General features: G+C 36.2%; 1 protein-coding gene and 1 long non-coding RNA gene across 4 annotated transcripts in view; one reads left to right on the top strand and one right to left on the bottom strand.

The window, feature by feature from the left end:
• LOC141377537 (uncharacterized) overlaps window positions 1-22,900 on the top strand; it is a 163,744-nt gene that overhangs the window by 106,701 nt on the left and 34,143 nt on the right. The window lies entirely within an intron of this gene.
• fat1b (FAT atypical cadherin 1b) overlaps window positions 1-22,900 on the bottom strand; it is a 69,805-nt gene that overhangs the window by 28,434 nt on the left and 18,471 nt on the right. The window contains exons 8-16 of the mRNA XM_087281552.1: window positions 22,091-22,230; window positions 18,944-19,219; window positions 18,630-18,840; window positions 12,337-16,395; window positions 9,798-9,994; window positions 9,476-9,629; window positions 5,502-5,735; window positions 996-1,385; window positions 692-906 (exon numbers count right to left, since the gene is read on the bottom strand). Coding sequence (XP_087137678.1) covers window positions 692-906; window positions 996-1,385; window positions 5,502-5,735; window positions 9,476-9,629; window positions 9,798-9,994; window positions 12,337-16,395; window positions 18,630-18,840; window positions 18,944-19,219; window positions 22,091-22,230 — 5,876 coding nt within the window. The remainder of the gene's footprint in view (window positions 1-691; window positions 907-995; window positions 1,386-5,501; window positions 5,736-9,475; window positions 9,630-9,797; window positions 9,995-12,336; window positions 16,396-18,629; window positions 18,841-18,943; window positions 19,220-22,090; window positions 22,231-22,900) is intronic.

Below are 22,900 nucleotides of genomic sequence, written 5' to 3' on the forward strand. Positions count from 1 at the left end.
TTAAATATCTGCAAATATATTATGGTATTTTTATGCTTTAGAAGAGTCAAAAACTTACATACAGCACCTTTAATGCAGTATATTGCATTAAAGCAAGCAGTTGTACAGCATTTAAAAACAGTGTCATTGTTACTATCGATTAAGAATGCACTTAAGCAGATAATTGTATATGCCTGATCTATATAGGCTGAATGACAAAATTAACTGAAAGGTTAAAAAGGGTGGACCCACAAAGCCACGTCCACTTGAGTTATCACTCCCAATCATAGTTCAAAGATGTTTTTCCAGCAGAAGTAAACCCTTTTTTCAGAAAGTTCAATCTGGCAATCTGTTTTAAACATCATACAAGTGTGTTCTTTATTTTTAAGTATCTAGATTCCTTAATTGGGCACTAATGTTTTCTGAGTGGCTTTGAGTATTTTTGTTATGCACTTGCTCCAGTAAGCTGTTCTTAATGATTGAAAGTGTGTTCAGTGTCATCGCCATGTTGCTCATGTTGCATGCCATTAATAAAATATTCTGAAAGTTTTTTTTATAATTGTACAAACACTATACTGGAACAAAAAACAGACCATTTTTAATATGGAAGTGTAGAGAGAACAAGAGACATGATTAAAACATAACTGCCTACATTATAGGCCACTTAGAAGATACGGTGTAACTAAATGCAAATATATGCAAAAACACTTACCGTCAACACTGTGCTTGCAAGTCTGGTGTCCTCACTGACTACAGCAGAGTATATCTTCTGGCTGAACACAGGGCTGTTGTCGTTGATGTCTTGGAGGTGAATGCTAACAGTAGCCATGTCACTGAGTGACTGCTTCCCACCGACAGTGGCCTTCACTGTCAGATAGTGCTGTGAAGATTCCTCATAGTCCAGGGGCTCCATCACAAAGATGTCACCTGCAAACACAAACATTCACTGAATCTTCAACACTACAGTCCTATCCTTTTGGTGTCATGCTGTCAGAACTCTGTGATGGGTGCATCACCTGTCTGTGAATCGATTCGGAAAGCTCCTTGCTCATTGCCGCTGCTGAAAGAGTATGTTATTTGGGAAGTCATTTGCCTGTCCTTGCTTGCAGCGAAGACTTTCAGTAGCTTAGTCCCTATTGTAACATCTTCCGGAACTGTGGAAATGTATTCCCTTCGCTCAAACACCGGTGGATGGTCATTAGCATCCAGCACTGTCACCACCACAGAGCCCAGAGAGGAGAGTCTATGGGGAAAGCCCTGGTCTGTCGCACGTACCCTCAAAACATGCATGGCCTTCATCTGTTTGTCCAGGGATCTTTCTAAACTGATGATTCCTGAGCTCTCCTCAATTGAAAACAAACCTCCTGCAGAGTCCTCAAATGAGTAACGTATTTTACCGTTCATCCCTAGAGATAAGGAAGCAAGAAATAGCATTAGGAAAGGTCAGTTCTGGAGCTCTGCATTAGATTTCTGATGGTCTGTGTTAGATTTGTAGCACATGGGGCTTTGTCTCTGATGTCTAGCCTGGGAACAGGTGGTTGCTGGTGAAAGCGGGCTGTCTGAGAGTTGCTTTTTTATTATTGTTTTCTAGAGTTTACATTCATAGGAGTATGTTGTTTTTAAAGTGGCTGTTTCAGTGTTGAAAGAGTTCCCCAATGCCTTTTTTTATTTTAATCTACATTTTTAGAAATGGTTGAATTCTTTGGCAGTGAACAACATATTATGGTTTAATATGCGAGAGCTGTATAAAATACGCCAAGAGAGACCTCTCAAAGCACTCGCTGTAAAATGTATCTACTTAAATTTGTTGTAAACATTGGCACATGGGACGAAATATCCACATGATGAATCAGGCCAAAACTCAGATGGTGCATAAACTGTGAAAATAAAAATGTGCATAATATGGTCAAAACATCATCAGGGTAACACATTCAAATAAAATCACAATACAATAATGAAATTAACCTATATATATTAGGGCTTGCATAGACTAGTCGTCTAGACGAGCGATCGACTACTTCAACCACTAGTCGGTGCTCTCAGAAGCAATCGACTACTTGAGTGTGCATTTACAATAAATGACATAAAAAGGACAAATGTATTCATCAAACATTACGATCCAAGGTTAAAGCTTTCAACTACAACTGAGGATTAAATTCAAGATTATTCACATTATCAAGATTAACACTATAGGGAATCCTCTCGAATGGTAGTTACATGGTTTCCGCTACATTAATTCTTCCGTGGCGGGGCACCACACCAAAAAACATTACATTGTTTGAATGCTTCTCATTCAAATATTCAGTCGTGTTTTTTAATAGCTGGTTATAATCACACCAAAACGTATTAAAAGGTACGTGAATTATAACAGCGCAAACTTTACTGTGTGTGTGTCATTTGTTTAACCCAGGTTACGTGCAGACTGACTGACTGACAGGTGCGTGATGTGTGAGGCCAGCAAACACGACGTAGCTTTCAGTTAAAATGAACATAGTTTCAATAAGTAAATTTTATAGATAAAGGTCTATTGCTCTGCATATTATGACTTTATTTTAATAATTTTGCGCGCAAGCAAAGAGATTGAAATAATGACATAGGTGTTTGGTAGATCTGTATAAAAAAAAATCCTATAGGAAACACAGAGTAATGTAATGAACATCAGTTTCCTCTACTATCCAAGCTACAGTAGCGATATCATTTCTTGCTATCCCTCCCACCAGCACACGAAGTGAAAGAAATTTTCTTTGGCCGCCAACACTGTAACAAGACAAAGAGCAACCTGCATCCCTCTCACATGGATGCACTTGTATTTCTAAATGTAAACCAGCAAACCATGAGCTTGACCAAAGACTGACTAAAGGATGAGAGCGGAGATGACATGTAAAAAAACTTTAAGTATCAAATATAAATTGCTGAATTATTCTAAATGAATTAATTCTAAAAGAGCAGCAATATTTTTTGTAACTGACTTCATGATCATTACTGACAAAAATGGAGCTTAAAATTAAGATATGCTAAGAAGTGTAAACAGATGTAAAAACTGATCTATATTGAGTAGAAGTGGGCAGAAGAATATCATTATATCATTAAGTCATGAGTGGGCTCAAATGGACACATGCTGATTTGCCATGAAGCCCAAAGTATGGAAAACAGAGTCAGTTCCATGACATAACTAGGCAGAATGACAGAAATTTAAACTAATTGCTTCTTGTTAGGTTAATTTGTGGTTTACACACAAATGCATACTTGTTCATATGCTCATTAGTGCAATGAAAGCAGACCTTGTTGTTGGTGTCGCCCGGTCGTCCAGCCTGATTGCCTGTCACTAATTAACGCCTATAAAAATCCTACAGTGACAGCTGAGTGAATTAGAATGAATCACTTCACAATCTTCCCTCCAATCAGCAAATAAACGCAAACACATCCTGATGTTAATTTATGAAGAACTGCTAATTACAAGACACCCAGTTGGGCAGTTGTTCATTTTAATAATTAGTGGCCATGATAGACTTTGCAAGACAAGTGACTTCTAAGATGTTTGAAGAGTAACAATGCAACAATGAATTGAGTTTGTGAGTCTAATGAAGGCAATCACATGCTGGAATAGGCAGTTTTAATTCCACTTGGAACTGTTCGGAAGATTGGTAATAAGCAATTGGAGATACATCTACACTATACCTGAAAAAACGTCTTGTCGCCTATCCAAGTTTTAGGAACAAAAAAATAACTTGATTTCAAGTTGATCATTTGGTATCAGAATGGCTATTATGAAAGGCAAAAGCCTACAGATTACACTTGTTTTACCAAAATAAATTGTGATCATGTCATGATTTTTTACTATTTAATTAGGACAGTAAGGTCTGACTTTGCTAAGACAAAAGTCTTATCACTTAACAGAAATAATGTACAGTTTAGAAAATAAAGTCATGGTGTAGGGGAAAAGGCCATGAGCTTGGACACCTAGATACATACATCTCTGCAATGACTCCAATAACTTATTAATAATATTAAGTCATCTGGAATGGCAATGAACGTGTAATGTAAAGAGCAGCACAAATGTCTTGATACCTCAAGCTGTTGGTGTTGCTATCCACTCTGCAGATCTCTTGTATGCCCCATGCTGAATTAATCCCAAACCAATATCTTTTCTTCACAAAACTTGACTGATTTCTGTGAGAATCTTGGGTCCATGCGGGTTCCAATAGGTCTTCTGCAGTATTTGTGATGATTGGGATGCAGTTCAACAGATGATTCATTGACAAATCTACCTTCTGCTACTTTTACAAATGATCAACTAGAAGTCAAGCTATTATTTGTTGCTCTTACAACTGGAATCGATGACAAGACTTTTGTCAGGTACTGCACATGATATCAATGTACAGTACAACCTTTTTTATCATCTCTGTTTTTGGCTAGCTTTGTGTACAGGCATCATTGCCATTAAAATGAATTAAACCAAAACAGATACTATTCACACAAATCCTCAGACACATCCAAAAATGCTACAACATGCATGCCAGGCTAGTAGCTGGCAATGTCACTTTGAAAATAAATATAATATGTCTGTTTTGGCACTATTTATTGGGTTTTCCAACTACTTTTTGGTTGTAAAACTACTTTATGCGGTTGTCTAAATGCATAAAATGCATCATGTGGCGTCATCATTTTCATAAAATCATTGTTTACATGGAGATCATAACTGTATCATTGTCAAAAACTTGCACTTATACTGTAACAAAATCTTGCTCCCTTAAATCTTTAGTTGAATTAAATGACATTTTCTAGTCATCTCAACTTAAACCAATCCAACTAAAATGTTTTAAAAATATAAAAAAATTATATATTTAATATATATATTTAAAAATCTGATTAAAAATGTTAAGTTAAACTTGAACTTATTTAAAAAATATAGTTAAAACCTGATTAACTTATCAAAATAAGTTAAAATAACATTAAAAAGGTTTAATTGTCATAGCTTTTGTCATATAATTTTGTACAGTGTAGAAACCATAATCAAAAATATGTTTTTCCAGGACCCTAAAGGCCAGGTAATTTAAAAATGAATAGCCATAAAAGGTTTCTGTTTTTACTTAATAGTGTTCTGTAAACTCAATAAAAATGATTAAAACATTACAAAAAAACAACAATGCTTAAAATGCCATGAAAAAAAAAAACCTGATCTGAAGTTTGCCCAGAAGGCAGAAAAGTTCAGATTGTCTGAATTAGAGTGTGGACCACTGTGAGAAAGTAATTGTTACCTTCACAGGGAGCTAAGACAATCGTGTATGAGAAGATTATATTCAATTGTTCTGCAGTCAGGGAAAGCTGCATGCTGAGTGGAGATGAGAGTAATGAAATGGCACACAGAGCAAAAGATGGCACAGACTAATAACTACTGATGCTTCAATCAAGATACACACTATTGGAAGCGATGATTGTGTATCTACTGCAACTAATCGTTCTTCATGATGGTTTGAGGCAATATGCACAAACAAAGTTACCAAATAACAAGTTGTTCATACCGATATCTGCGTCGAAGGCCTCCAGTCGTGCCACGTATGTTCCAGGTTGTGTATTCTGATAAATGCTCACATGATGTGGGTCAGATGTGAATTTGGGTGCGTTGTCATTTGCATCTTCAACTGTGATGAGCAAAGAAGCTTGGCAGAAGTGATTGTCTTTGTCTACTGCACGCACTGTTAGGTTGTACACATCTGTTACCTCTCTATCCAGAGTTGCCAGTGTTTTCACTGCACCTAGAAAAATAAAAATAAAACAATATTAAGGATCAGCACTTTATATTTGTGAAAAAAATATATATGTGGAGCCTCCTGATTGAGCAAGATCCCAAATCATAAATGTTCTCTCTGACATAATAGCCAAAATAGTCAATGAAAGCAAGAACAGCAAATAAATGCTGCATGCTTTCATATTGGATACACTATCAGGGTGTCAGTGGGGTCTTAAAAAGTCTTTAATTGACAGAAATGTTGTCTAGTAGGTCTTAAATAATTGTAAACAGGTCTTAATTTTCCTTTGTCCATAAAAAGCAATCCAATCAGGCTAACAATCCATTTCAATAGAACTTTTAACAGAACTCTATTCATAACCCTATTTACCAATATGGTTTAATTGTCATCTTTACAATAATGTTTGTTTAAAAATTATCTGTGTATTTATAGTCCATATATGGTAAGCACACTAACATGGACATACTGTTGTGCATACATTTAGTTTTATAATTTTTGAAGATTTGTATGTGTTGCGTGTTTGCATACAACTAGGGTTTACTTGTTTTGACAATTTATTTAAAACTTGTGGCTAAGAAATAACTTATTATAATATAATATAATACAATACAATACAGTACTGTATTAAGTACTGTATTAAAATATTTAAAAAAAAAAGAAAAAACTGCTCTTAATTTTCCTTTTCATGTATATCTGCCCAACCTGGCCATTAACACCCATTCAACCACCAACAATCCATCTCAATAAAACTTTTATATTTTTATTTTTTTTTTAATTAATTAATTACTTTCCATACAGTAACATTTGCTTAAAGGTTCTTCATTTATTTACTGCTGAGGATACTGACCTGACCTATATTTTTTTTATTATTAAATTATTATTATTGTAGACTGAAGTAATTCACAGCTATGTTTTGTTGTATTCTTGGTAAGGGTTATAGGGTTTTGAATGCATATTTTTGAAAATGTATTTAAAAAAATGTAAACAACATTATTATTGTTGTATGAATAAATGTATTAAATTTTAATAATTTTTTGATAGATCAAGTGAAAATCTTATTTAACTGGGATATTAAAAGCATATATTAGCATAGGGATATTAGCATTTAGCCCTGTATAAGTCTAATATTGTATTCATAATGGTCTTAAAAATGTCTTTAAAAGTCTTAAATTTAACTTTGTGAAACCTGCAGAAATTCTGAAAGAGGATACAAATACAATCAGATGTTTTTTTTATAATGTTATGTCTCCTTTTTTGTATTTCACTGCAGAAAAGAACACTAGCAGAGCACTTTGGTGATGTTGACATTCTTCCATCGTTGTATTTTCACTGAAATCTTGTGTCTGAGGTATTACAACTGTGAAATCATTACTACAATAGACCATTTTCACTATCTGGATTTCTCAGCATGGGAAGTCATCATAGATGAGTAAACCTAGAGAGCAGTGAATGGGAATGTACTACAAATAATTGTTTGCATTCCGATTTGCTCAATCAAAAAAAATCAAAACTCTTATGACAGTGTTTTCATGACTTTCAAAAATAGAAAAAAAAGGAATTGTATGGGACTAAAATAAGCAGCCAGCAAAGAGAACAATGTCAAATGTACTGTCCCATCCATAGAGATGCATTAGAACACCTAGTTTTAAGTGTTAACACTTCCTTTTTATGAAAATATTATATAATACAAATGCTTATTTTAAAATTTTTAAGAATTGAAAGGGGTGGGCCACTACAATAGAATATTTTAAATTTTAGTTGATGTGTAATGTAGCTGTGTGAACAGGAATAACATCACTGTAAGGTAATATGCTTAAAGTTCAATACAAAAGGTGACATTGGCTTTTAGAGAGTTAGGATAGCAAAGCCTACAGCTAATGTTTGGAGACTACAAAACATACATTCGGGCTAGTGAGATCACAAACGCTTTAGGTCACGCGCATTCACCACGTGCATACACTCTGTGCAGCGAATGGGTGTGGCCAGAGGTGCTGTAACGTTATCGGCATGTTAAGTCATGACGTACTGTATCGGTGACGTATAGAATGCTGTTTTTGGCTGCTACTCATTTGAATTGAGAAAATATTCGTTTATGGCCACTTTTAAGTCCTATCACACATTAAAGGGAATTTTATATAAAATCAAAGCAAACACATCAATCTCTGGACATCAATCTCGTCACACTTAACAAGCGGATAGCAGAGAAAGCTAGTATGCTGACCAAACACTGCTATTTCCACAAATCTTGTTCTGTTTCTGAATGTGGGCTTCAGGACATGACACAAAGAGAGAAGTGCTTACAATTTAATTTTAATTATGTTCCAGAGAATTATACAAAATATATAGCTAGCAATTGATAAAGGATCCAGATCCAGAATCTCTACCAATTCAGTGCTGGATTCGGCTAAAACTCCTTTAAGAAGGAGCAGCTCCAACCATATTAGAAAAAGCTTTGGATTGTGAGCCACAACCTGTAAGCATTTTGTTTAAAATTTATCTATTACATGCATAGTTTCTAATGTTAATGGTATGTTGTAGCAAGGACAAAAACAAGGATGTAAACAATGGGAAATGCTGTTTGGCACCGTTAACAATTTAGCTACAAATTCATATTTATCAGTCAAACTGCTGTAAACACCCACAGTCTTTACCAGCATTGCAGTGTCTCTCTATGCAGCAGCTTTTCCCTGCGTTCTACATTTGAAATAATGAACTCACAGAAGACATGTGAATGTTTCATATTACTTACACCTGCTTATAACCCCAATATATGTGAAAAACGCTTGTCAGGTTTTATTTTAGAGAGTAGGCATAAGGTTTATCTGCATCCTTTTAATTTTCTGTCTGATTCAGGCTCAAACTGATACAGCTAACAGCTACACTGACAGTATATACACAGCAGAGGCACAGTGCGTGATATATATATATAATGATTAAATCACACTGAACTGAGCTAAACTGAACTGAACTTAAACACTAAAACCTGAACCACACTGTTCCAGTTACTATGACCATTTATGTGAAGCTGCTTTGACACAATCTACATTGTAAAAGCGCTATACAAATAAAGCTGAATTGAATTGAATTGAATAAGAGGTGTGGCACTTTTCCTGGTGACGTTTAGCCGATCCGCGAATTACAGCACATTATGCTAGCAGATCAATAATAGCCTCTTGAGGGCGGAAATATGACAGTCGTTTTCATGCTAGCTGAGCAGCAGTATTTAATCAAAGTTAGATATATGAAAAAATAACTTGATCTTTTACAAATGAAGCATGAGCACACATTGCTTCGCATCTTATAAACACAACCTAGCCTTAAATATACACTTAAACACACACTGGACTACCTCTTTAGGATGCTTATGACTATTGAAACGAACAGTATAATCACCATCTAGTTAACAGGGGCAATCAGCAGGTGTATGTCCAAATAGTCTAGCATGTGATTTCTCTGGATTATGTTAAAATTGTCAGCGATGGATGGATATTTTACTTTAGTTAAGTACATATAAAGGCATATCTACTTTTTTCATTGCTGCTGTCACATTTAGCTTTAGAACAGTATGTATGGCAAAAATCTCTAATTAGTTTTAACTATTGACACTTTAAAGTCAGTAGTAGTAAGGCTTGAAAATGGGAAGGAGTGATCAATGAGTCAGCGCCATTATGTCCTTGAATAAGACACACTTTAGATTGCTCTGGATAAAAACGCAGACTATATATTTTCCGCTTTGTTCATTTTACCTGTCTTGCTATCAATTGTAAATGATTCAGCTCCACTGCCGCTTAGCTGGTACGTGATTTCTGCATTTGACTGGATATCTGCATCAGTGGCTGAGACTTGAAGAATGTGTTTTCCGATGAGTACATCTTCTGGAACAGCTTGAGCATACACATCCTGAAAGCAAAAGCAGATTTCAGTTTAAACTGGCGCTGCAGAAATGGGGGTCATTATCTAAAAATGAAAATTGTGAGTATGTGCAATGTGTCTGAAATGTATTCATTAAAAGTTCCACGCAGGGTCCAGAATAAAGAGCTCAGGGGCTAATGAATATACACATCATGCCTTCTCACAAACAGGACTGTTGTCATTTGCATCCAGGACAGTGATCTCTACGGCCGCCTTTGCCACAAAGGTTCCATCGGTGGCTGTGATGTTTAAAAGATAGAAATCTCTCTCCTCCCTGTCCAGGGTTTTGCTGACAGCGACCACCCAAACACCATCTGTGTGCTTCACATCAAACAGGCCCTGCGGGTCTCCACCTGAATACATTAAAACAAGCTAAATATACTTTGCTCAAATCGAAATATTTAATAAGTGTATTAGCTGTCAAATCATCATGTATTTAGCATCTTTTCAATAGCTTGGGGATTCATTGTACTTCTAGCGGCATACAAGATACTAATCAGTCGATGTGATGAAACTGAGGACAATAACAAGATGCTCTGAATATCTCTAATCAGCGTCGGTATAATACCAAACACTCATATACATATCATATATTATTCATAGCATCCAGCAATTGAGCTTGTGGCATTAGCGCTGTAATTTCTTCGCAGACTGTTTAAAGGTTAATAAACACCTCACTTAACTGTCATGCTGAAATGCAGAAACCAGTTTCTTTAAAGGGATAGTTCACCTAAAAATGAAAAACTGATTCTGTTTTTTTATACTATACTGAAGCCCCATTTACACTAATGTGTTTTAGTTTTAAAATGCTTAAGTTTTGCTACGATTACGCCTTCCGTCCACACTAGCCATGAGTTTTCAAGCCCCAAAAACAGAGCATTTTGAAAACACCGAAGAGACCATTGTCATCTTAAAATGCTCCGTATCGGTGTAGATGGAGTAAAACGAATATCTGATTGGGGTTTTTTCTTAATATTAGGTGGACAAAGTTCAGCATCCTTTTCTTCAAAGTTCAGACTTCGCAAGTTTGATATGGAAAACAAATTCCCGAAGAAACCACAGGTAAAACTTCAAAGAAAAGTAAACTTTATAATATCATTAGTTATGTTTCCATCCAAAAATGTGAATTAACTTTATGTGTGAAACTGAATTAACACATAAAAGATGTGTGAATGAAGCAGTTTCCATCCAACGAGTTAAAATGGACAAAATCGTCACTTCCTGATTATCTGGCGGTAATAAAATAAAAATTTATCCTATTCAGTTATGCGCATATGTTTTTTATGTGCATATTCAAAATTGATGCACATCTTGGCGTTTCCATCAACAGTTTTTTCATGCACATATGAAAAATCTGCATAAAAATAGGTGAATGGAAACATAGCTATTCACATCGCCCTGGCTATGTTGTTTCACTCTTAACAATAAAATGAAAACATAATATAAGGAACTGTTTATTTTCATTTGATTCTAACTTTTAATTTTACTTTACAGACAGCAAAAATGTTGAGTTGTTGTGTAGCTACATATTTATATGACCGTCATCTTCACTGTATGCATATTTATAACCAAACGGAGCTTATAATCAAAGTACAGAATACACAAGACATGTCACTCTTATAGTTTTGAATAGGGAAAAGTGTAAAGGTCAATATGGCAAATGAAGCCCCGTCTACTATTACAGGAGCCACTCATTGATCACTATTGACTGATGTTGTAAATTACTTCAGAAGAGCAGTGCGATCAGACAATTATTATCCAGAGGATCATAATGTGTAAGACGGCCCTAAGTGAGGTTGTCGTGATCTCTTTCCTTTCGAGTGCACATGCGCATTAGCTTAGGCAACCTAAAAATATGCAGATTTTGTTTGATTCAGACGTTTAGAAACGAAACCTATGAGACGGTTGTTGTTAAGGTTTATTGGCGATTCCAAATCTGAATTGTAATCGTAAGCTTGGCAAACAGTTTTAAAGAATTTAATGTTTCCCCATTCAGACAGAATGCCTGAGCATACTGCCCAAGAGGTGTTTCAAAGATGACAGCCAAGTGAAATGACTTGCCTTAAAGGGACTTTGCTAGAGACTTTCTGCCTCATTTCATTTTCATTGAAAAGTATAAAACATACCCTGTTTCTTGCTTTCGCATGCCAGAGCGTGTGTGTGCGGTCATGTGATCTCGGTTTTAAGCAGTGAAGTGTGGACAGAAGGCATTTAAAAATGGTAGATAAAATGCCAGTGTTGACAAGGATTGTTTTTATTCTGAACCGCTGTTTTAAAACTAAAACATATTAGTGTAAACAGGGCCTGAAACAGTTTTTTTTTATGCTTTTCTTTGTAGGTGTTTTGGCATGTGTGTGTGTAATTCATGTTGTTAGATATCATCATGTTGTCAGTATGAGTTTGTGTAATTCATGCTGTAAAGCACAAAACAATTAAAAGTATCACCAAGTTTTGTTTATGACAGATGTTATTTTCTAAAGCCCTATTACAAAAACACACTGTTTTGGTGATACTAATTAAATGGTCTGCTTGTTATTAGCTTTTTATTATTATTATTTTGTTAAATTTAACTACATTGTGTGAAAAAGAGCAGTGAGTACAACTTAAGAAAATTGGGTTTAAACACTACAAGGGACAGAAAATTAAGACAGATTAAACTATTACTCTCTTTCACTTGTTAACATGGACGGTATACCTGTGATGAAGCAGTTGAACCTCCTGTTGACCTCATCGCTGTCAGAATCAACATAGCTGAGAATGGTTACAACTGTGCCTGGTGTAGATTCATCTTCTCTTACAGCGCCTTTAAAAACTGCTTCAGTAAATAACGGAGGGTTGTCATTTGTGTCCACAACTGTCACTTCTACAACAGTAGTGCCTGTCATCTGTAGCCCTTGGGCTCCGTCTGTGGCCACCACTGTGATTCGATATTGGTCTGTCTTTTCCCTGTCTATTTCCATGAGGGTGGTTATCCAACCCGTCTCGCTGTTCACTGAAAACAACTGAAGAACATCAGGGGGCTGCTGGTTTTCATGCAGAGCATACGTGATCTGGCCATTCAGCCAAGAATCCAGATCCGTTGCCTTAACCTGCACTACAGAAGTCCCTTTTGGCAGGTTTTCAGCAATACACGACTGGTAGCGGAAGGACTCAAATTGTGGGCTGTTATCATTGACATCCTTGAGATGGACACTCACATCTACAGTTGAGATAATTTCCATGTCATCTTTGACATCTCGAACCTGCACTGCGAGATGATACCATTTTATAGTTTCATAGTCTAGTCGTTTTGTGAGTATAAGCTTACCAGTTGTGCTGTCAATAGCAAAGACATCATGTTTGTTACTCTCTGGGGTGTTCCCTCCAACAAGGCTGTAGATCACAGAAAGCTCATTTTCGGCTTGGAAGATATCCATCTCAGTTCCGACAGCCAGGTCTTCTGAAAGCTCCAACCACAGCGACGGCTCGGCAAACTTTGGGATTGATGTTTCAGGGGGAACTATTCTAATTGAAACTGGAATAATAGATTGCTTTGGTGGGCTTCCAGAATCTTTAGCCTTCACAAAGAAGGAATACAGGCCATTTTCCAGTCCAATTAGGCTTTCTTTTGTGACAATCGCACCACTAAGTGAATGAATTTCAAAGTGGTCTATATCAGATTCAATAGTGTATACGATATCAGCATTACTTCCCTCATCTTCATCTACTGCTGTTGTTTTGATTACTGTTGTGCTGCTAGGGGCATCTCTTGGCACAGTAACTTTATATTCTGAATGCTTGAATTTAGGCGAATTGTCATTCACATCAGAGAGAATTACAATGACATTACAAAAGCCTAATAGACCACCGCCATCTTTAGCCATTAAACTGATTCTAATTATTTTCTCTTCTGGGTTTTCTCTGTCAAAGCTCTCTTCTGTGTAAATCTGTCCATCTTCATTGATGTTAAATTTATCCCTGGCGATATCATTCATAATGAAGAATGTCAGTTGTCCGTATTTCCCTGGGTCCTCATCAATGGCTTCAACTTGTCCGACAAGCGTACCAACTGGAGAGTTCTCAGCAAGTTCAATAAGATACTCGTCCTGAGTAAATGATGGGCTGTGGCTATTTTCACCCATCACATAGATGTTAGCTTCAGCGCTAGCACAGAAAACACCATCAGTCACTGACAGTATTAAGCTGTAGAAGTGCTTAAGAGATTGTCTGCTGATGTTGGCAATCACAATTTCTCCACTTAACGCATCAATTGCAAAAATGTTGTTGTCATTTCCTGACAAAATGGCATACTCGAGATTACTGCTACCATGACTGTCAGCATCAAATGCTTTAACACAGGTCACAAGCTGCCCTGGAGAAGAAATCTTACTTATAGTGGCATTATAAAGCTGTTGTGCAAAAATAGGTGGGTTGTCATTAAGATCAGTTATATATACGGTCACTTGGACTTCAGAAGACAGCTGAATTGCCCCACCGTCAACAGCTTTTACAATCAGATCATGCTGAGATTGGGTTTCATGGTCTAGTAGTCCTGCAGTCCAAATAACTCCAGTCTCGGCATCTATTCTGAAGTGATCTGAAGTCGATCCATCCCTTTCATGCAGTTTATAAAACAATATAGCATTGCTTTGTGCATCAGGGTCCATGGCTACCACTTGCAGTACAGAGGTTCCAATTACAGTAGATTCAGAGATGCTAATACTATACACTGCTGCTTCAAATTTAGGTGCGTTGTCATTGACATCTTCTAATATAATGTCTACAAAAACATCAGAGTTGGCCCCGGTCAAAGAATCTGTTGCCTGGATGCTTAACCGATATGCTGGATGAGCCTCATAATCCAATGGCTGGATGACTTTAATGAGTCCAGAGTTAAAATGAATGTCAAACTGACTGAATGGGTTTCCCCCACTGATGCTGTAGACAGTACGAGGTCCTGCAGATTGATTGGCTACAACTTGGAGTATAGATGTACCTACTAGCACATTCTCGAGGATTTCAATCTTGTAAAAAGGTCTTTCAAATATTGGTGTGGCTTTGTTCACCACTGAAATAACAACCTCTGCATTTGAGAATAGTGGTGGTTCACCTTCATCTTGCGCAGTGATGTTAATGACATACTTGCCAATGCTTTCCAACTCAAGAGGCCTCTTTAGAGATATTTCTCCAAATGGGTTCACCTGAAAATATTTATCATGACCTTTCAAGTAGTATGTAATCTCAGCATTTTTGCCTATATCTCTGTCCACAGTGGTCACCTTCGCAAAAACTGAACCCACAGTTTGGTCAACCTGTACAACCGCATGATAGGGTTGATCTACAAAGAATGGGGCATTATCATTCACGTCCTCAACTTGCACTTTCACAAGCACGTGGGCAGGACCATTCAACCCTGGCTCTTTTATTACCTCCACAATGATTTCAAACAAATCCTGTTCCTCTCGATCAAATGGGATGCCCGTAGAGAAAAGCACTCCTGATGTGCGTCCTATTTCAAATTTACTGTTAGGATTGAGAATAGAATAAAACAAAGGCTCGTTGACTCTATTTCCAACTACAGAAAGAACTGCCAGGGTTTTCTTTTCTGTAGCGTTTTCTTGCACCTGAGCGGTGAAAATGTCCTGCGTGAACTTCAGATTGTGACTTTTATTATCTTTAACATTGACTTTCACATTTGCACACCCAATGAAACTTCCATCAGAGACTTGGACTGTCAATCTGTACCTGCTCCGCAGCTGTGTAGTATTTTGTACAAAAATATCACCAAAAGTTGGATCAAGCCAGAATTTGTTCCCTATGTTGCCATCCACAATTTCAAAATGTAGTTTGTTTCCTGGCAGCGAGTCCTCATCTGTTGCCTTTACTGTTATCACTTTAACACCTTTATAGGTCGGAAGGAGAAGAGTAGCCTCGTATGAATCCTGAGTGAACTTGGGAGCGCAGTCATTAATGTTAATGATGTGTATAGTCACATTGGCAGTGTCTTGAGCAAATAAACGTGGGTTCCCAGTGTCATGAACTTGAACTCTAAAGTTAAATATCCGTCTCTGCTCATAATCCAGGTTGCTGAGAGTTTGAATCGCTCCAGTCCTAGAATCGATAGAGAAGTAGTTACAAGCAAATGGCTCCATAATCTGATAGACAAGTCTGGCATTTGAGTGCTGGTCAGCATCTGTTGCACGAACAACAAGAGGAGCTTTCTGAGAGTTCAGGACCACACTTCTGATGATGGCCGACTCGCTGATGAAGCCAGTATATTCAGATTGGGTGAAGACAGGAGCATTGTCATTTTCATCCTTTAAATAAATGTTAACTGTGACACTGCTTGACATTTCAGCCATGTCTGTTCCCTGGACAATCAGTTTATATGATGAAAGTGTTTCAAAGTCCAGCTTCTTCCTTGTGATGACAGCACCAGAGTTTGGATTGATGTCAAACGCGCCTTTCTCATTTCCCTCTATGATTTGATAGAAAACTGTTGATTGACTGAAGGCTGAGACTAAAGTTACAAAACTCCCAACAGGAACGTTCTCACTGACTTCAGCTGATAGAGAATTGGAGGGGAACTTCGGCTTGGTATTATCTGAGATAGTGACTGTGATCCTGACAGCCGTAACTGCACTGAGCGAAGGTTCTCCTTTGTCTGAAGCTTTTATTATCAATTCATACTGGTCTCTGGTCTCACAATCAAGTTCTCTTGCAACTGTTATAATGCCGGAGGACTGATCAATGATGAAGGAAGTTCCATGATTTCCTAACCATAAGAAAGAGGGGAAAGGTAAGAAACAGAGATCAATATAATAATTTCATTGCACATATCTCTCTGGCAACTGCTGTAAAACACATAAATACAGTAGTATGAATGTATCTTACACTGCGGTTGTCTGTGTAATATATACAATCACCAGCCACTTTATTAAGTGTCCTCCTGTTCACCTTCTTGCATGGAAGCAATTGAATGGATTAAGGCATTTAGAGAGGCATTTGGTCAAGGCAATCTCTCAAACTTTGAACTGAGCATCAAAATGAGGAAATATGTTGATTTAGGTTACACTAGGGCGGTTATTTTAACACTTTTCCACTTTACAACATTTTCCACTACAACATTTTCAGCCCACAATAACAAAGCATTTTAAAGCACCGAAGACCCCATTTTACTTGAGAAATGCTGATGTTCAAATTAGATAGACTGAAATGGAGCTGTGGCTGTACATAATCACTCTCTGACTGGTCTTATGAACTGTTGCATATTGTTTCCTGTTTTTTCAAGCACCTCTCATGTGTCACCTGTAGGCATCTGGTATGAATGCTTGCAAAATATGTGAATGGCCATGAGTCATGCATTTTAGGGTGTATACTGTAGTGTTGACAGAGATTGTTTTTCTGAAACACAGTAAAAATCTAGACGAAAAGTGAATAATTTTAATTCTTAATTGCATTCTTCATAATGAACACGTTAGTGTAAATGTAGCCTTTGAATGTGGCAAAGTTGTTCATTAGGCTGATCTGAGAACTTCTGAATTGAGTATTCCTTGAAGATGCTAGAGGTCAAAGGAAAATAGCTACACTGGTTTATTTGATAGAAGTTTCTTGAACATGAAAGTTATCCACATACAGTTGATAAAATAGTATTGAACACATCACCATTTTTCTCTGAGAATATATTTCTAAAAGAACTGTTTACTTTTTCACTAGATGCCAAAGTAATCCAAAAACTTTATCCTAACATATAAAGAAAATAAAACTAATAAGTTCAGAAATTAGGTTATATGTAATACAATGAAATGATACATGAAAAAAATATTGAACACACAAAGAAAGGAAGCCTAGACAGCAATCTCTCAGTAGTTAGAAAGCACCTTAACCCTCCTCAATGAAAATTAATATTAGCTGCTTCATTCCCAATTCCTGCATTTCCAGAATGATGGAGATGAAACCGGTGTGGAGATTCCAGCAAGAAAGTCATCCCAAACACAGCACAGGAATCTCAGCTAGATTCAGAAAAAGAAAATGCATCTGCTAGGATGGCCCAGCTCATCACCTGACTTAAATTCAATAGAAAATAAGAATTAAAGATCAGAGTTGAATATTCTGTTGTCTAGTCCAAATATCTACAATTTCTCAAATCAAGATTTTCTAAATACGTAAAAAATATTGTCTTGTTTTGTGAAATAATGTGTCAAAATTGAGTGAGTATTTCTTTAAAACAAGGAAAATAATCTGCCAATGGAGTAAGAAAAATATTCTTGTTTTCAATTTTAAATAAGATTATTTTGCTTACCCCATTGGCAGATTATTTTGCTTGCTTTAAGGAAAAACTCACATTATTTTGGAATATTAATTCTTAAAACAAGACAATAAGTTTTTCTAGTCTAAAAAATACGTCTTGATTTAAGAATATTTATATATTTGGACTAAAAACAAGATTTAAAAAAAAAAAAATAAGTATTTTTTGCAGTGCATTTTAGTAATTCAGTACTTTCTCCTTGTGTCATCCCAATGTTAATACACATATCATAGATTTTCTGGAAAAAAAATTATGTGTTTAGATTGTTTGTGTTTTTAACCAAAATTTGGGTCAATTTCATGTCAACAGCACCTTTATAAATACATTGACCAGTAAGAATCATGATGTGTTCAATACTTGATTGAACAATAATAGATTGCCTGCTCTATACTAAAATGCTATCCACAGTCACCAAATCCCAAACCAATTGAAAACACTTGGGATGTGGTGGAGATTCACATCATGGATGTTCAAATGCCAAATCTGCAGCAACAGTGGATGCCTTGTACATCTACAGTACAGTATATGGACAAATGTGTCGAGCATCATGTTGAATCTAAGCCACAAAACAACAAGCCTATTCTGACTTCAAAAAGTGGTCCTGCCTTATAATACAAAGGTTAAGCACCCAATAAAGTTTCCAGTGAGTGTATATAACAATATTAATTAGTATGGCTTAATAGTGCAAAGCATAGTTGTACCTGAATCTATGCTGTAAAGGATTTCAGCATTAAAGCTCTTGTCTTTGTCCAAAGCAGTGACCTGTAACACAGATGAACCAATCGCAGCTGTCTCAAACACACGGGCAGCATACTGAGAGCTAGTGAACCACGGTGGATTGTCATTACTGTCCTCCACATTGATGATTACTCTCACAACATTACTCTTCACAGGCACACCTTGATCCCTAACCTGGAATAATATGATGTAAAGGAAACAGCTGGTAAAATATTAAGCAGGTTTTTATTTGAAATACTTAATGTAGATGATAAAAAAAGATTATACATGGACTTACCATTACAGTGAGGATGTGTCTGTGCATGGTTTCATGGTCGAGTTTTTCAGTGGTGTACAGAAAGCCTGTTCCAGGATCAAGACGAAACTTCTTCAGACTAAATAAGTCTGTGCTGCTCAACAGTGTGTAGGATAATTTGTTGTTCTCGTCTTTATCTGTTGCATTTATTTCCAGTATCTTCATGCCAGGCTGAATTTCCTCTGGAATGCTTATCTCATAGTGGTTTTGGCTAAACTTGGGACGGTGTTCATTTGTGTCAAGAACTTGAATTATGACCTGTTGAACAAAGCAAAATTGCTCTTAAGAAAATACCCTTTTCAATCAAAATAGCATTTTTCCAAAACTCTAAATGTAAGCGAATCGTAAAGGATTCCGCACTGTTTTCTAAAGGATGCACGTTTACTCAAGCAACAGGGACATAAGGACACCCAGTACACATTATTTGACCTGAGACGCAAATTTTTGAAAGTCTGTAATTCACACAGACTCTGAAAAAAGCCCACAAGTATGAAGCCCATTATGGGATGACAAACAGTGCGGACTGCAATCTCCCAGAGGGCATGCTCTCTGCAACAGGAGAGACAGACTGAGGGCTGAAACGGAGCTCTCTTTTAAAACATTACTCCCTCTCACATCATTCTTTGCCTCTGGGCCTGCTCACACTGATGGATGAGTCTCGCACTGTGACCTGATAAGGCTGGCTGGCTTGGCTGATACATGCAGGTATCGCCCAAGGAGAGGTATGTTCACACCATGACAAAAGGACAAAGGGAAGCGTACATTAGAAAGAAAGCATATTTCAGCCAACTGCATGCAACAGGATCGCAATATGCAGGTGACAGTATGCATTCCGGCTAGATGAGTTATCATGATTTTTGACATGAAATTTAATACGTTCTATTGTGACTAAATCTGATCTTTCAGTATGAATAATCACTTGTAGCAGGACAAGTGTGTAAGATTGTTGCAACTTACAGTAAAAACTTAGGATTTAAGACTTGGTCATTCTTAGGTATGTGGGTAACACTTTACAATAAGGTTGTATTATGCTAAATACTGCAATTTTGATCATAAAAATGATTGAAATAAATTTAATCATACAGAAATTGCATTTATTGCACAGATCAGTGGACAAATATTTATTTTATTATTAGTATACATCTTATGATGGCAGGTGAGGATAATGACAGGTATGGCACTGCCTCATCTGCCTCCCCTGACCGCACGTCCCTGATTTGTTCATGTAAACTTACAAATAAAGTAATGTGTTTATTAAAGCATTAGTTAACATAACCAAATAATAATTCATGACTCAGGTTCAGCACTGCACAGATTTCAACTTACATGTTATCAATGTTTGTGGACTTTTTACCAACATTATCACTAACAAAGCTCATTGTTTATTTTTTTCACTTTACCTCAATTCAATTTCTGTAGTTAGTGCAACTTAATTGTTCTTCTTCATGCAACATAATATCCTAAATAAAACCAAAAGTGCTTCAGGGGTAATTAATGTGTTGGAGTTCTTTGGGTAAGGGATTCATAAAGATAAAGACCAAGTCCAAGGCACTCAAAAGGTTCTGTACGTAAAAAAAAAGGAAAAGGAAAAGGAAAATAATAATTTCTTCAATTTTTGAGTGCCTTCTCGTTCGATAATTTTGTTGTCTAACATAATATCTTTGTTTATACAAGTGCAGTTTAATTTTTCTAGTAGACAATTTATTTTTTCTACATTATAAAAAATTATGCTGCCTGAAATGTTTTAATTGAATCAAATGAACTTTTCTAGTTGTATCAATTTACATCAGTCAAACATTGTATAACAATTCAACAACTTTGTATAACTTTTTTGTTGAAACCTGATTAACTTAATAACTTAAAATAAGTTAGAGCAACATAAAAATATTTGTTGTCTTGACTTTTTGTCATTTTTTTTAAAGTGTAAACGGAGCAAGTTTTTTTTCTAATTGCCCCAACTTATTTTTTTTTCTAGTTCATACAACTTGTCAAGTTACCCCAACTGAAGCTTTCTAGTTCATACAACTTAATTTGGGTGGCATGGAGGCGCAGTGGGTTGCGCTATCTTCTCACAGCAAGAAGGTCACTTGTTCCAGCCTCGGCTGGGTCAGTTGGCATTTCTGTGTGTAGTTTGCATGTTTTTCTCATGTTTGCGTAGGTTTCCTCTGGGTGCTCCGGTTTCCCCCAACATGTTTAAAGACATGCACTATACTTGAACTGGATAAGCTAAATTGTCCGTAGTGTATGTGTGTGAATAAGTGTATGGGTGTTTCCCAGTGATGGGTTGCAGCTGGAATGGCATCCCCTGCGTAAAACATATGCTGGATAAGATGGCAGTTAATTCTGCTGTGGCAACCGCTGATTAATAAAGAGACTAAGCCAAAAATAAAATAAATAAATGAAACAACTTACTTTCTCTAGTTAGTTCAACTTAATTTTTCTAGTCCATACAATATTTTTTTTGTAGTTAGTGCAACTTTTGTAATTATGTAATGCTGAACAAAGTAATTTGTCATCGTTAGTTAATGTTTTTTAATGCATTAACCAACACATTAATAGACAGTATGCTAGGTTAATTAATGCTTAACAGATGTCTTCATTGTTAATTCATGTTAACTAATGCATTAACTAACATTAGCTAATACAACCTTATTGTAAAGTGTTTCTGATAGTTAACATTAATTCATGTTAACTAATGCATTAACTAACATTAGCTAATACAACCTTATTGTAAAGTGTTTCTGATAGTTAACATTAATTCATGTTAACTTATGCATTAACTAACATTAGCTAATACAACCTTATTGTAAAGTGTTTCTGATAGATTCAAAGTTTAAGACATTGAGCATTTAAAATCTATTTAATGACATTTACTGCATTTTCGGATTAATTTGAATCTGATATTAATTGTGAGCTTGTAATCTTGTTTATTTTAAACTGTCTTTTCAATTTGAGCAGTGGTGGGGTGTATTGGTAATTCTAAGCAACAAAACAATTATCCTGTCACAATGCAGAACCACGCATATACAAGGCAAGACAAAGATGTGCATCTCTACATCCATTATTCAACCGATACAATTTTATAAATGCATGGGCAATTTCTTGGTAAGTGCTATTAAAGAAAAACACCTGAGTGCTGATAGATCTTGTTCCATCTGTTGCTTCAACAGTGAGGTTATAATTTGACTGTCGTTCAGCATCTAGTGCTCCAGCAATGATGATTGTGCCACTCGCCTTTTCCACGTCAAAACGGCTGTCAGTGCTTCCACCTGTTAGTACCAACACAGACAGCGGTCGCATATTAATGCTGTTCACTACCAAGTGGGATTTTTGCATAATGTATCATTTGCATTAGCTGTTAAAGTAGCAAACATTCAAAGAAAGTAATCATTATGCAAGATCTCCTCCACAGAATATAAATTCAGAGGTCTTTTTGGTAGATGTGAGAGGAAATAACACTGGAAAAAAATTTACTGCAGTACTGTGTCTTTCATTCAAAGTAGATTTTTGTGTTGGATTATTTGAAAAAGCAAGGTGGCTGATTATAACCCGTTTTATTAAATTTGCCTTGAAGCAAAAAAATAATGATAACAACCTCCTAGGTAAACTTAAAGTACTATTTTTAAGCAGGTTTCATGTCATGTAACCACATCAAAAGGGTACTATTTATGTGCTTTCAGTTTTAATTTATTTCTAACATCTAACATTATGTATTTATTATGGTTTAGTCCAAACTTGGTACAAATTTTGATTTTAATAATATTAAGTCAAACCAAAGTGCTTAAATTTTATTTATCATTTATGAAAAAAACATTTTGGGCCCTATCATACACCCGGCACAATAAGACACAAGACGTGTTTCTATGACGTGTTGCAATTTTCAGACCATAATTTTCCTGTTTTCTGCCACGTTGTTTAAGTAGCAAATCCATTTGCACC

This window comes from Danio rerio, chromosome 14 (genome assembly GCF_052040795.2).
Source record: "Danio rerio strain M-AB ecotype USA chromosome 14, GRCz13ab, whole genome shotgun sequence".
In the NCBI taxonomy this organism is placed as follows: Eukaryota; Metazoa; Chordata; class Actinopteri; order Cypriniformes; family Danionidae; genus Danio; species Danio rerio.